Source organism: Schistocerca americana, chromosome 7 (genome assembly GCF_021461395.2).
Source record: "Schistocerca americana isolate TAMUIC-IGC-003095 chromosome 7, iqSchAmer2.1, whole genome shotgun sequence".
Classification (NCBI taxonomy): domain Eukaryota; kingdom Metazoa; phylum Arthropoda; class Insecta; order Orthoptera; family Acrididae; genus Schistocerca; species Schistocerca americana.
In genome coordinates this window covers 528,233,394-528,248,301 of record NC_060125.1, presented here as the reverse complement: position 1 = coordinate 528,248,301, position 14,908 = coordinate 528,233,394, and the positions used below count along the sequence as shown (strand labels likewise).

Here is a 14,908-nt window from a genome sequence, read left to right as displayed (position 1 = left end):
TTGATACAGCATGTATAAAATAATTCGATGTTGAGTATAAGCACAAAAAAGATTCATTTCCAAATGGATTTACGCTGCTTGTCAATAACAGGAAACTACGTACACATTTAATAAACACTATTCCGCAACTTTAGGACATGACTGCATCTGTAAAGAAAATATATGAAGAACATTACATAATCATGGCTGTAACTACTCACAATTTTTGCTTGAAGTAAATTTATAGTTACTGTTGATCAGCAGTGGATAATCACTCACGCACTCTGGAGTTAATTGACCGTGCAGATTTGTTAATAACATGCCAGCTTTACTTAAGCACCATTCACTAGGCGTGACTGTCGCTGGAATATATAAAATACGCCTTGTAACTGCATCCATCCCTGGAAGAATGTGTCTGTTCCAGCACTTTAGCACGTAATCGTCATCTCCACCGTGTATTCATATATAGAGATCTACTTCGTCTGCAGCGGAGAACTTGTTATTGTCGCAGTTGTTGAAACGATCCCTCTTTCTGGATGGCGATGACATTGTACCTGACGGCTCTATCTTCACAAACACCAGAGAGAGAAGTGACACAGAACTGCACGAAGGTGTACCTGGAAAAAATATATTTTACGTTGATAAAACAGTACGCAATGAAACAATGTGCACTGACTATACACGAACAATTACGTTAATGATTGTACGTTGTACCTGTATAACTAGCACACTTTTGTCACACACTCCTTAGAATTTCCTGCTTATCATTTGTGTCAAGCATATGACCATAGGAACGTAGCAATTTTATGGTTGAAGATCATTAAGACCTTCTCACGTACAAAAGTCAGGGCTCGATTTTTAATCCCTTCTATCTCGTATTAAAAAGTACATATCAGTTAGAATACATCAATTACGCTAGTTAATTATAAGTCTATCCTTTCTACGTATCATGACGAAACAGTACTTGCAACTGCAGTACTGTAACACACTTCACATGATTTGAGGTCATTTTCGTTGACACGGTAGATCCGTGCATTTTTCAGTATCACCTGATGATGGTCAGACGACTGAAACTGGCTGTACAAATAAAGAATTTTACCAGCAGCTCAGAGCGGTGATACGAGGGTGGTTTGAAAAGATCGGAATCGCCACGAGAGGTGAGCGGTAGCACAACGAGTTGATCACGTGATATTCATTGGACTGATGCCTGTAACGCGTGCCACGTCAGTGCTCTTGGAAGAGTGCTGTTGCGGTGACGTGACTTTGTTGTTGCTCCCGCGTAGTGATTTGGGAAGATGGAAAAAAATCTAGATTCGAGTAGTGATTGCGTACTTCGTAAAGAAAGGTATGAAAGCAATGGACATTCATGTCGATTTCCAGAATACACTGGGGGACTCTGCACCTTCATATTCAGCTGTTTCCAAGTGGACAAATGAATTTAAATTTGGTCGGGAGAGCTTAGATGCTGATCCGCGCAGTGGTCGGCCAAGATGTGTCACTACTCCAGAAATCATGGCAAAAGTGCACAAAATGGTCATGGAGGATCGCCGATTGAAAGTGCATGAAATTGCTCACGCTTGCCAGATGTCATCTGAAAGGGTATATCACATTTTAACTGAAGAATTAGGAATGAAAAAATTATCTGTAAGGAGGGTGCCACGACTCTTTCTGGATCAAAAACATGTGCTGTCGCCATGGCAAAATTACACAAACTAAGGTATGAATCATTGCCACACCCGCCTTATTCATCTGATATGGCTCCGTCAGGCATCCATCTCTTCCCAAAACTGAAAATTTTGCTTGGTAGACGAAGATTCACTTGAAACGAAGAATCGATAGCCGAAGTTGACAAGTATTTTGTAGGCCTGAGGGAAACTCATTTTCGAGATGGGATCAAGGCACTGGAACATCGTTGGACCAAGTGCAATAATCTACAAGGAGACTATATTGAAAACTAAAAAAAGTTTTAGTGATATAAGTGCTTTTTTTTACTCCGTTCCGAGAACTTTTCAGACCACCCTCGTATGACATTTCTCAAATACACTCCTGGAAATTGAAATAAGAACACCGTGAATTCATTGTCCCAGGAAGGGGAAACTTTATTGACACATTCCTGGGGTCAGATACATCACATGATCACACTGACAGAACCACAGGCACATAGACACAGGCAACAGAGCATGCACAATGTCGGCACTAGTACAGTGTATATCCACCTTTCGCAGCAATGCAGGCTGCTATTCTCCCATGGAGACGATCGTAGAGATGCTGGATGTAGTCCTGTGGAACGGCTTGCCATGCCATTTCCACCTGGCGCCTCAGTTGGACCAGCGTTCGTGCTGGACGTGCAGACCGTGTGAAACGACGCTTCATCCAGTCCCAAACATGCTCAATGGGGGACAGATCCGGAGATCTTGCTGGCCAGGGTAGTTGACTTACACCTTCTAGAGCACGTTGGGTGGCACGGGATACATGCGGACGTGCATTGTCCTGTTGGAACAGCAAGTTCCCTTGCCGATCTAGTAATGGTAGAACGATGGGTTCGATGACGGTTTGGATGTACCGTGCACTATTCAGTGTCCCCTCGACGATCACCAGTGGTGTACGGCCAGTGTAGGAGATCGCTCCCCACACCATGATGCCGGGTGTTGGCCCTGTGTGCCTCGGTCGTATGCAGTCCTGATTGTGGCGCTCACCTGCACGGCGCCAAACACGCATACGACCATCATTGGCACCAAGGCAGAAGCGACTCTCATCGCTGAAGACGACACGTCTCCATTCGTTCCTCCATTCACGCCTGTCGCGACACCACTGGAGGCGGGCTGCACGATGTTGGGGCGTGAGCGGAAGACGGCCTAATGGTGTGCGGGACCGTAGCCCGGCTTCATGGAGACGGTTGCGAATGGTCCTCGCCGATACCCCAGGAGCAACAGTGTCCCTAATTTGCTGGGAAGTGGCGGTGCGGTCCCCTAAGGCACTGCGTAGGATCCTACGGTCTTGGCGTGCATCCGTGCGTCGCTGCGGTCCGGTCCCAGGTCGACGGGCACGTGCACCTTCCGCCGACCACTGGCGACAACATCGATGTACTGTGGAGACCTCACGCCCCACGTGTTGAGCAATTCGGCGGTACGTCCACCCGGCCTCCCGCATGCCCACTATACGCCCTCGCTCAAAGTCCGTCAACTGCACATACGGTTCACGTCCACGCTGTCGCGGCATGCTACCAGTGTTAAAGACTGCGATGGAGCTCCGTATGCCACGGCAAACTGGCTGACACTGACGGCGGCGGTGCACAAATGCTGCGCAGTTAGCGCCATTCGACGGCCAACACCGCGGTTCCTGGTGTGTCCGCTGTGCCGTGCGTGTGATCATTGCTTGTACAGCCCTCTCGCAGTGTCCGGAGCAAGTATGGTGGGTCTGACACACCGGTGTCAATGTGTTCTTTTTTCCATTTCCAGGAGTGTATGTATGAGCTGTGGGGCAAAACCAACTGAAAATACATAATCTCTTATGTTTCTTTTTTAAGATTTACTCCCATCTTCTAGACGCCTGAAAATTAAATTATAAATGAAACATTATTCACAAGAGGCCAATCCGTATTTATGTAATGCGCTGCAAGCATCAGATAATGCGCGTGATTGAGTGAATCAGTCCACGTATCAACTGTTGCAGCACATGTTTCATTAATAACGTCCTTAATAATACGAGATATTATTCTGATTCAAATTGCATCAACCTGTTTTATGGCATGTCTCCTCCTAGAACAGGGATGTGCATCTAGAGGGATGTACATCTAGACCTCCTTAGCTTAAGTCTCATGCATCTGGCACACAACGCAACACACTTCGCTGTTATACTTGTTATATTAATGCCAATATAACTGAAGGAGCTGTGTCAATGTGGGATTTCGTACAACTGTGTTTTTTTAAGTGAATTGTTTCCGACTGGGAACACAACAGTCCAGAGCAGTCCTGTGAGATACATACCAAGTGGACTTGCTGTTTTCGTCTACAGCCAATAGAAATTTATTCCGTAGTTTGCTTTTTACCCCTCACATTTCTTCAGTGTCTGTGCATTGCTTTCATTCTTACTGCACTGGCTTCCTCACGTTGCATGATTACAGACAAGCACACCACGAATGAGAAGTCTATGCTGGCAGCAGCTGCACATCAACACACGTTTACCATATTGGGCAGACATACCTAGGATTCGATCATGGTGTCTTTGCTCGGCCACAATAGCTGGTGCGGGCAGCCCATTTAGTTAATAAATACATACCCGGGCAATGCCAGGTGCTCAGCTATCTCTACATATATGCTGAGAACGACAAGTCTCGGAACGTTGCCAGCAGAGATATTTTGCAGTAGCAACAACATTTTTTGTACTGTAAATTACTGTTTAGCCATTGGTAACACCGCGGAGTGTAGTTAGTAACATCCATAAGATTTAATGCATCTCAACATTCAGTGGCCTCCAAGTTATTTTTATCTCTGCACTTTCATGCATATTTAAATTTTTGGCTATGAATTTTATTTTTCGACCAGTTTAAGCTAATTGTCTGTCTAATCAGTACATTCTTAATTTTCTCACGCCATTTTAGTAGTACTACCTATGATGACTCTTCATGGAGTATCCTTCAGTGACTGGCTACAGTTTTTAGCTGCCTGGGTTTTACTGACTTCAGCTACTGTCACGAGAATTTTCGACCACTACCTATGATGACTCTTCATGGAGTATCCTTCAGTAACTGGCTACAGTTTTCAGCTACTGTCACGAGAATTTTCGACCACGACGACAAGGCCACAAACGCTGGAGCTTCTCATTCCACAATATTTTACGTGACTTTCCAGTGCAACAAGGGACTAATAACCAACATGTTTAGTCCCTTTAAACGCATAATCATCATCAGGAAAAATATCACATGCAGCAACAATCTGATACCTACAATTACGAAACCAACGACCGTTGTAATTTTTTATGATACGAAAGCAAGTAAATAAATGTGTGTACTTTCATTCTAAGCGTCTTTAGATTGGTTATACAGTTCGGGGCGCTCGCTAGTCAGTAGAAGATAGCACTGTCTTCGCTTATGGCTGGTTTCAGCGTCGCCACATCAGTTTACTCTTGAGTTCGAGGTATGCTGTTGTGAAGAAATTAAGCCTGCCCCACTTTACGTTTGTACAAATGAATAACAGTATACTGTAATCCGGTTTTTGAGGTCTAATGGTGTACCAGGAGCAAAAGGCACAATACTTCGGCAATGTTCTACCGTGGCGAAGTGTTTGCCTGTGGACTAAACAATTCAGAAGCGGCCAAATAAGCGTGAAGGACGAGGAAAGATCAAGGCATGCACTGACTTCCAACACTGATGCCAGCATGGAGCAAATCTGTCACGTGGCTTTGGAAAACCGACGAGTGACTGTTGATGAAGAAGCAAACGAAATGCACATTTGTTATCGTTCTGCATATGATGTCATCCATAACAAGTTCAGCAGCTACTGGACTGACATGCTAATGGAGAGGAAATGTTTCTGAAACGAATCATCACTGAAGATGAAACATGGGTTTAAACTTTGAACCAGAGAGCAAATGCTATCCTGCAGAATGGAAACACACCGGATCTTCTTCCAAAATGCAGTTCAAGAGTCAACCTTTCGTGGCTCAAGATATTTGTGGCATACAAGATCCAACTCTGGAAACAAGGTCAACAGTAAACAAACGTTACAGTGATATGTTTTGCACGCATTGAGCAAATATTTCAACGCTACATTTAACAGGGCGCCAAATCTCTAAAAATCTATCGATTTCAATTCTTAAGGATGGAATCAACAGCCGTAAGTAAGAATAAAATCACTGTGTAACATAAAATTAATAATAATAGTCCATGCGATAACAATAAATTAATCATTTTTGCGTAAATGAACGGAAAATTACAACGGAAAATTTTAAACACGAAGAGAAAAGTTTATAAATTCTTCAGAGTTCAACGATCTGGCCGATCTCACGTTGTTGATGGAACTATTATTGAATGAAAAAAATTAAAACTTACTGCATCTAGCTGCAACTGTGTCATTGGTACGAATTCTTGCAACGTAAAATGTAGTTTGCTGAATTTCGTACATCAACGAAGCGGACTGTTGCTCTTTTCCTTGAATTTATCTGTGGTCTTCATTGTATTTCGAGTTCTAAGATACGTAATTCACTTTTATGAATATAGGCCTACTCTTCTACTTTACAAATAATATTCTGGAATGAATAATAGTAACGAGGTTAAATATGGAATTATCCACCTACATCGATATTACATTTTCCAAAACAATGGAAGCCTTTTTTACGCTTATTATTAATATCCTATCAATTTATTTCAAGTTTGCGCCATTTGCCTCGAAAAAACTGTAAGTCGTTGCTCCCAGAAGTAGTTTCATTGTTAGTTGCGTCACGTATACCAGCAAGTACAGTAAGCTCCAGCGATTCAAAAGTTAAATCAACTGGTTGGGGAATCACCTTTTTCTTTGGATGATGATCTATAAACTTTGAATCAACCGACAGTCTGTTTTATTGTATTATACAACATATGGACATATTTTGTATTTTCTCTATAAAATTTTTTTGTATTTCAAATTCTGACTTCAGATTCATAATCAGTGATCCAGGCCGAGCACTTACTATTCAGCTGAATTTATAACGTTTTCGACTTTTCGCCAGCTTTTTCGGATTTGGCCCCACTGTGCGTCCGTTGAAGAGGATGAGAAGAGTTGCATATGTGCTTCTTTCACGGCCTAAAAATTCTTCTTTCTAAGAGTATTAGAAACTATGTGCAACGATGCATCAAATGCACTGAAAATTAAGATAACTATGTAGTACGAGGTGCATTCAAGTTCTAAGGCCTCCGATTTTTTTTTTTCTAATTAACTGCTCACCCGAAATCGATGAAACTGGCGTTACTTCTCGACGTAATCGCCCTGCAGACGTACATATTTTTCACAACGCTGACGCCATGATTCCATGGCAGCGGCGAAGGCTTCTTTAGGAGTCTGTTTTGACCACTGGAAAATCGCTGAGGCAATAGTAGCACGGCTGGTGAATGTGCGGCCACGGAGAGTGTCTTTCATTGTTGGGAAAAGCCAAAAGTCACTAGGAGCCAGGTCAGGTGAGTAGAGAGCATGAGGAATCACTTCAAAGTTGTTATCATGAAGAAACTGTTGGGCAACGTTAGCTCGATGTGCTGGTGCGTTGTCTTGGTGAAACAGCACACGCACAGCCCTTCCCGGACGTTTTTGTTGCAGTGTAGGAAGGAATTTGTTCTTCAAAACATTGTCGTAGGATGCACCTGTTACCGTAGTGCACTTTGGAACGCAGTGTGTAAGGATTACGCCCTCGCTATCCCAGAACACGGACACCATCATTTTGTCAGCACTGGCGGTTACCCGAAATTTTTTTCGTGGCGGTGAATCTGTGTCCTTCCATTGAGCTGACTGGCGCTTTGTTTCTGGATTGAAAAATGGCATCCACGTCTCATCCATTGTCACAACCGGCGAAAAGAAAGTCCCATTCATGCTGTCGTTGCACGTCAACATTGCTTGGCAACATGCCACACGGGCAGTCATGTGGTCGTCCGTCAGCATTCGTGGCACCCACCTGGATGACACTTTTCGCATTTTCAGGTCGTCATGCAGGATTGTTTGCACAGAACCTACAGAAATGCCAACTCTGGGAGCGATCTGTTCAACAGTCATTCCGGGATCCCCCAAAACAATTCTCTCCACTTTCTCGATCATGTCGTCAGACCGGCTTGTGCGAGCCCAAGGTTGTTTTGGTTTGTTGTCACATGATGTTCTGCCTTCATTAAAATGTCGCACCCACGAACGCACTTTCGACACATCCATAACTCCATCACCACATGTCTCCTTCAACTGTCGATGAATTTCAATTGGTTTCACACCACGCAAATTCAAAAAACGAATGATTGCACGCTGTTCAAGTAAGGAGAACGTCGCCACTTTAAGTATTTAAAACAGTTCTCATTCTCGCCGCTGGCGGTAAGATTCCATCTGCCATACGGTGCTGCCATCTCTGAGACGTATTCACAATGAACGCGGCCTCATTTTAAAACAATGCGCATGTTTCTATCTCTTTCCAATCCAGAGAAAAAAAATCGGAGGCCTTAGAACCTGAATGCACCTCGTAAAAATAGGTCACCATTACTTTTGTTGGTGTAATAAATTAGAAAAATGTCGTGCAAATACTTTTGTCCTCTTACAAAGTTTATGTGTGTGTGTGTGTGTGTGTGTGTGTGTGTGTGTGTGTGTGTTTACACCATTGTCCTTGTTGCAGGGCAAATGATATACATGGACAGCTGGCAAATGATGATGTACCTGGGAACGCCGGTGATGCCCGACCTCAATTCCCTCATTACTACGGGGCTCTACATCAACGATCTCTCAATGCATGACTTCAGCAGGTAAGTCATAGTGTCATCATACGCCACAGACTGTTAGTTTAATTTGATCTACAGTACATACCGCATAAACTACATCTATATCTATGCTCTTCAATGGCAGAGAGTATTTCCCATTCTCCTTGTTCCATTCGCGTATGGAGCTCGCTCTACCTTGTCTAATCTTAACTTCGTTGTCTCTACTTGTATGATTCGTAGGGGTTTGTAGTATATTCCTCACTTAACACCAGTTGCTGAAACTTTTTAAGTTGTCTTTCGTGGGACAGTTGGCGTTTCTCTTCAAGTATCTGGCAGTTCAAGTTTTCCAATATCCCTGTGGCTCTCTCCAGTGGTCAAACAAACCTGTGACCACTAGTGCTGCACTTCTTTGTCTACGTTCACTATCCCCTGTTAGTCTCACACACTAGAACTGGATTCTGGAATGGTCTGCACACGGCTTTTGCAAGCAATTTCCTGTATATAGTGACTGAATTTTACCAGTACCATACTAACGAAATGAAATTTGCCACTTGCTATGATCTATGTGATCAGTTCATCTCATGTATCTATAAATTCCTGTACCCAGGTATTTATATTAATTGGCTGATTCGAACTGTAACTTACTGATATTGTAGTTGTAGAAACTATGTATCTACGTTTTGTGACAGCTGTAGTCTCTTATTTCTGAACATTTAAATAAAGTTGCCAGTCTTTGATAGCCTTGCAGTCTTATCAACATCTGACTGTGAAAGCTAATTACGTAGCTTTTTTTAGACAACACTATATTATACTCGTAGATAACTAACTAACGAGAAAGAAACTGCGACGCCAAGAAAAAGTTGTGCTAAGTAAACGAAAGTTGGTAGACGTGTTTTTGCATGTGAAATATGATGTCTATTCAAATTTCGCACCAGTCGCATAAGTGTGGCGCTGATAGCGCCACTATGAGGATGCAGATCAGGTTTGTTTTAAATACTCGCTGTAACAGTTGTGAGCGTTAGTTACCTCTGAGATTGGACGTGGTGAGTTGATGTTAGTCAAGCATGCCTTCAAGGCAACAAAGATGCCATTATCAACATCTTAATAAGTTTGAATGAGGTCTTGTGATAGGGCTGCCAGAAGCTGCATGTTCCTTTCGCAACACAATAGGAAGACTTGGCACGAATTCAGCCACCCTACATGACTGCTGGCAGCGGTGTTCACGAGGGAGTCGCAAGAAAAACGGCCATGTGGGACTACCGAGAGAGAAGACTATCGTGTTAGATGTATGCTGGCGGCGGTGGTCTAGCGGTTCCAGGCGTTCAGTCCGGAACCGCGTGACTGCTACGGTCGCAGGTTCGAATCCTGCTTCGGGCATGGATGTGTGTGATGTCCTTAGGTTAGTTAGGTTTAAGTAGTTCTAAGTTCTAGGGGACTGATGACCACAGATGTTAAGTCCCATAGTGCTCACAGCCATTTGAACCATTTGAACCTAGATGTATGGCTCTGGCCCATTGTACTGCTTCTGCAGCAGCAATTTGGGCAGCATTTGGTACCACAGTGACACAACGAACTGTTTCATATCGGTTACATCATGGGGCAGCTCCGAGCCAGACGCTCTGTACAATACATTCCACTGACCCCAAACCACCGCCATTTGCGACTTCAGTGGTGCCAAGTAAGACCTTGTTGGAGGACAGAGTGGAGGTCTGTTGTGTTTTCTGATGAAAACTGGTTCTGCCCCGGTGCCAGTGAATAAGGCCAGCTGAGGGCCTCCGACCAACCTGTCTGCATGCTAGACGCACCTGGAGTTATCATCCAAAGTGAGATTTCGTATGACAGCAGCAGCGCGCTAGTTGTTTTCCGATGCACCCTGACTGCAGATTTGTACGTTAGTCTGGGATTCGATCTGTTGTCCTGCCATTATGAACAGCATTCCAGGGCGATCATAGAATGAAGGCTTTCACGGTAGGTGTTGTCATCACTTAACATTTACGGGCTGAGATGCCGTGGTCCATACATAAAACTCTCCCCTGACGTTTCGCCTTCCACTGCGGAAGGCATCCTCCGATGACAATTGTCGAACTGCTACGAGAGCGCGAGCCATCCAGAGGGCGCCGCTGTCAATCACGTGACGTCGGCTGTGCTGTGATCTCCGATATTGCCAACTTTCTCAATTGAAATTTATCGATTGTCACGCTGTTGCTGCAATGTTGACATCCGTATCTTATCCAGCTTAATGCCTTCATCTTTTCTATGCGACGTCTTTGCTATGACGGTCGTCTCACTAAACTTTATTTCATGATCACCTTCCTGAAACACATGTTCCGCTACAGACGACTTATCAGTATGTCCGGGCGGCATTTCCTTTTATGTTCACCCAGACGGGTGCTGACGCGTGCTTTTGTTGTGCCCATATAGACCTTTCCACAACTGCACGGAATTTATAGACACCTGATGTAGTTAGAGGATGTCGTTTATCCTTTGGGGATCTTAAACATTCTTTAATTTTCGTGGTGGGTCTGAAAACAATTTCCACATCGTACTCTCCTGCTTGTCAGTCTAGGGCGTAGTGCGCGATCTATCTCTATGTTAGAATACCCATTTGGACATCGGGTGCTGCAAACAGCTAGAAAAAGACCAGCCAGATGGTATCGTTATGTAGACGATACATTTGTTGTATGGACCCATGGGGAAGAGGAACTGGATGCCTTCCTGTTACACCTGAATAGTATTAATCCAAGAATTCAATTCACTATGGAAAAGGAAATCGATGGTCACCTGAACTTCTTAGATGTGACTGTAATCAAACGAGAGGACGGATCATTGGGTCATAAGGTTTTCAGCAAAGAGACACACTGATCGTTATCTGCAGAAAGATTCTAACCACCACCCAAGACACAAAAGAGGAAACTCATTTTCGATATGGGATCAAGGCACTGGAACATCGTTGGACCAAGTGCATTAATCTACAAGGAGACTACATTGAAAAATAAAAAAAAGTTTCTGTAATGTGAGTACTTTTATTTCTATTCCGTTCTGAGTACTTTTCAAACCACCCTTGTTCATAAATGCTTGCTCCAGGATGCATTCAGGATGTCTTGTGAGAAAAGCACGAGTTGAGTTTCATATGAATGATGTTGTCGGAAGCCATGTTGATTGGCTTGGAGGAGGCCTTCTATTGGAGGTATCTCACTAATTTTGCACTCTGAATATATTTTAAGATTCTACAACAGACAAATGTCAATGATATAGTACCAAAATACATGTAGTGTAAGATATTAGAGGATAATTTGGTGGATCAGTTCTTGTAGATGGGTGTGACTTGCACTTTATTCCATTCATCACCATATGAATGGGCAGTTGTATTAGAAATATCTGTGTATTAAGTCACGTTTGCTGTGAGTACACTGAAGGTCAGTTTGGCCTACCAGTCAGGAGGGTTTCCTTTTCAAGTGTTGCCACTTTCTCTTCCATAAAGTGAGTGACAGAGTGTGATGCTTAAAGTACGAGAGTGGTATTTTGGTGGAACAGAGTTCAAATACCCAGCTGGTTATTCCAGTTTTTCGTGATTTTCCTAAATCACTTATGGTGAATAAAGGCATTGTCCCTTTGAAAATGCCACAGGTCCAGCTTTGTTACATTCAAGATTTTGTTTCATCTCTACTGACATGCTTATTGATTCAAATTTAAACCTGAAGTCCCTTCCATGTGAAGTACAAGTCGTGTGTTAAGTATAACTGGGTAGCATGTGCAGATCTGAGTTTCAGTTCTGGGAGGGGCCACTGCATGGAAATCTCCCCCACCCGCCACCCACACCCTCTGCTACAAATATAAAATGGTGTCACCCCAGCTTTTAATGAACCACAGGAGTCTAAATGTTGTTTAGCTACCAGAGGGACATTAACCAACAAGATTGCCTTTCTTGCAAAATTATTCATTACAAAGATATTTTAGAGGACGTGAGTGGGCTCTGATAGAAGATGGTGAGTGAAAGTGAGTCAGTATAAGGCAGCACAATCCCTTTATTACTCCAATACTTGATATGGAAAGCTCAAGACCACATCTGGCAGGTCTGGAAGGTGGGCTTTGGCACATGGACCTGGTGACAAAGTGATGTTGTAGGTCACTGGGAGCTGCTATGCTCAGTGCAGCTCAGGGGTGGTGAGAACTTGTGTAGTTGACATCTCCGACTGAGACATGCCTGTCTGGCAATGGTGGCTGGCTCTGGCTGCTGCCCCATTAGTTTGGTGGCTCGGACGGCCTCAGTCCAGCTCTTGGTCCAACAGTGGGCAGCTGGAGCCCCTGCCAGATGGCATTGTCAAGATGATGGTGGAGTGGAAGCCGACACAGTAGTGGACACCAGCTCAATCACTTACTGTTTGGATCAATGGCTGGATGGACAGTGTTCATAGGTGTCAAACATGGTTTTTTGTGGTATTTCTGCTGTAAATGTTATGCATGCCACATGCTGCAGTTCCCTTGTTTCAGTAACTAATTAAACACTGCAATTGCTCCAAGTGGCTTTTTTTACAGCCTTAAGCTATCTTACTCAGGACCACCCCATTACAGTTGTGCAATCCCTGGGACCGCACTGCTTTTCACACCTCTGTTTCTAGGATCACTATTGGCATTAGATACTTGGGCTGCCCAGTAGCCTTCATATTCTTAGTCTGCTGCTTGTTGTCATGATAGTCATTTCTGAAAGCACTTTGTATGCTTTTGTTTCATTGAAATAATGTCCAGGGGATGGAAAAACTGTGTTAGTGTAAGTCAATGACACACTGGATATTTTTCTTGTTCATCGTGTTCATCGCATTTGTTTGTTTTGTTCTTCGTATCTGTCGGTGACAATGACTCTGGAGCTATATCAGGCAACCCCAGCCCATTGAATGTGAGAGCAGATGATCTATATTTGAAGAAAAGCTTTCAAGAATTATCGATGAAGTGAGGAGTGGCACATCCAACTTCGAATTTTCTTGCATGGAGGATGGTGATTTTATACACAGTGAACATGATTCAGAATCGAGTGTGTTTGGTGAGAGTGAAAGTGGTGAGGAAAGGGCTGAAGGAAAATTAGAAAGATGGTGAGAAACGTGCTAGGAAATACTAATACGGCAGAAATAAGTTCAAATGGTTGGCAGTAGACCCAAACAGGAATGTCAGAATCCCAGCTCATAATATAATGAAGATACCAGCACTTTATCACAATCTCAGAAGACAATCACACGTTGACCCACTCACCGCTTCGAGTTATATTTTTAGTGATGAAATGCTGAACGAAATGTTCACATGGACAAATGAAAAACTTGAAAAAATTTGGGGAAATACACAAATATGAGAGAACAGAAGTTATACCTTGTATGATGCATGAAATAAAGAGTTTTATCAGCCTTCTAATTCACACAGTTGTATTCAAATCAAATGACAAAGACATATGTTCTCTCTTTTGTACTGATGGGACTGGCCAATATATTTTCAATATCAATATGTCATCAGCAAGATTTTTTGCAATTCTCAACTGCTTGAGATTTGACAACCCTGATGACAGGGAGTTACATAAGGTTTCTGATCCAGCAGTGACTATAACAAACATTTGGCGTAAATTCAACGAAAATTCTCAGTGGTCCTATGTTATTGGTGCTGATGCTATAGTTGATGAAATGCGTTAGTGGAGGCTGTAAGTTCAAAATGTATATTACATCTAAATTGGCAAAGTACAGCCTGAAGCCCACTGATTCCAGGAGTAATTATGTCTTCAACAACTATCTTTAGTGGGAAAAAGGTTCCAATGGAGCAGGACTTCCCCAGATGAGAAGAAATGCACCCTTCCCACTCAGGCTGTCCTCAGATTGTGCAAGCCAGTAGCACATAGTAACTGAAACATTACTGATGATAACTGGCATGTGTCAATCAAACTTGCAGATGTGCTGCAGAGGAATGGTTTTGACCATGGTGGGAACAATGTAAAAGAACTGAAAGGAAATTCTAGTATCTTTCTTACTTTCCCATGCATGTGAAGTTGGAACAATGCTGTATGCATTTACCAAACACATCGTGCTGATTTCCCACATGCCTAAGAAAGAAAGAGCAGTAATTCTTATATAAACAATATATCACTCCATAGAGGATGATGTTGAAGGTGAATAACCTGTAATTATAGCCCACTATAATAACATACAGGGTGGTGTTGATACTGTAGATGAAGAGAGTGCTAAATTTTGTTCAAGTTGCCATCCACAATGCTGGCCCAAGATTGTGTTTTCCTGTATTGTTGATATGAGTTTTCTCAATCCATATATTATTCATCAGTCATTCAAGGAAAGCACTGTACTTACAGGACAAACTTCATGAAAGCTCTGGCAAAAGAACTGGTCAAACCTTCATTGCGCAAAAGAATAATGGACAGAACCTTCCACGAGAATTGAGATTTTCTATCATTCAAGTTCTAGGAGCTGAAGTACATCTCTATGAAGACCTGGAAAAGGACAAACCATCTAAGGATGGAAAGAA

General features: G+C 43.0%; 1 protein-coding gene across 1 annotated transcript in view; it reads left to right on the top strand.

Annotated features, from left to right (window-relative positions):
* The window catches only part of LOC124623063 (soluble guanylate cyclase 88E), a 338,153-nt gene that overhangs the window by 273,417 nt on the left and 49,828 nt on the right, over positions 1 to 14,908 (top strand). Inside the window, exon 8 of the mRNA XM_047148855.1 lies at positions 8,314 to 8,440. Coding sequence (XP_047004811.1) covers positions 8,314 to 8,440 — 127 coding nt within the window. The remainder of the gene's footprint in view (positions 1 to 8,313; positions 8,441 to 14,908) is intronic.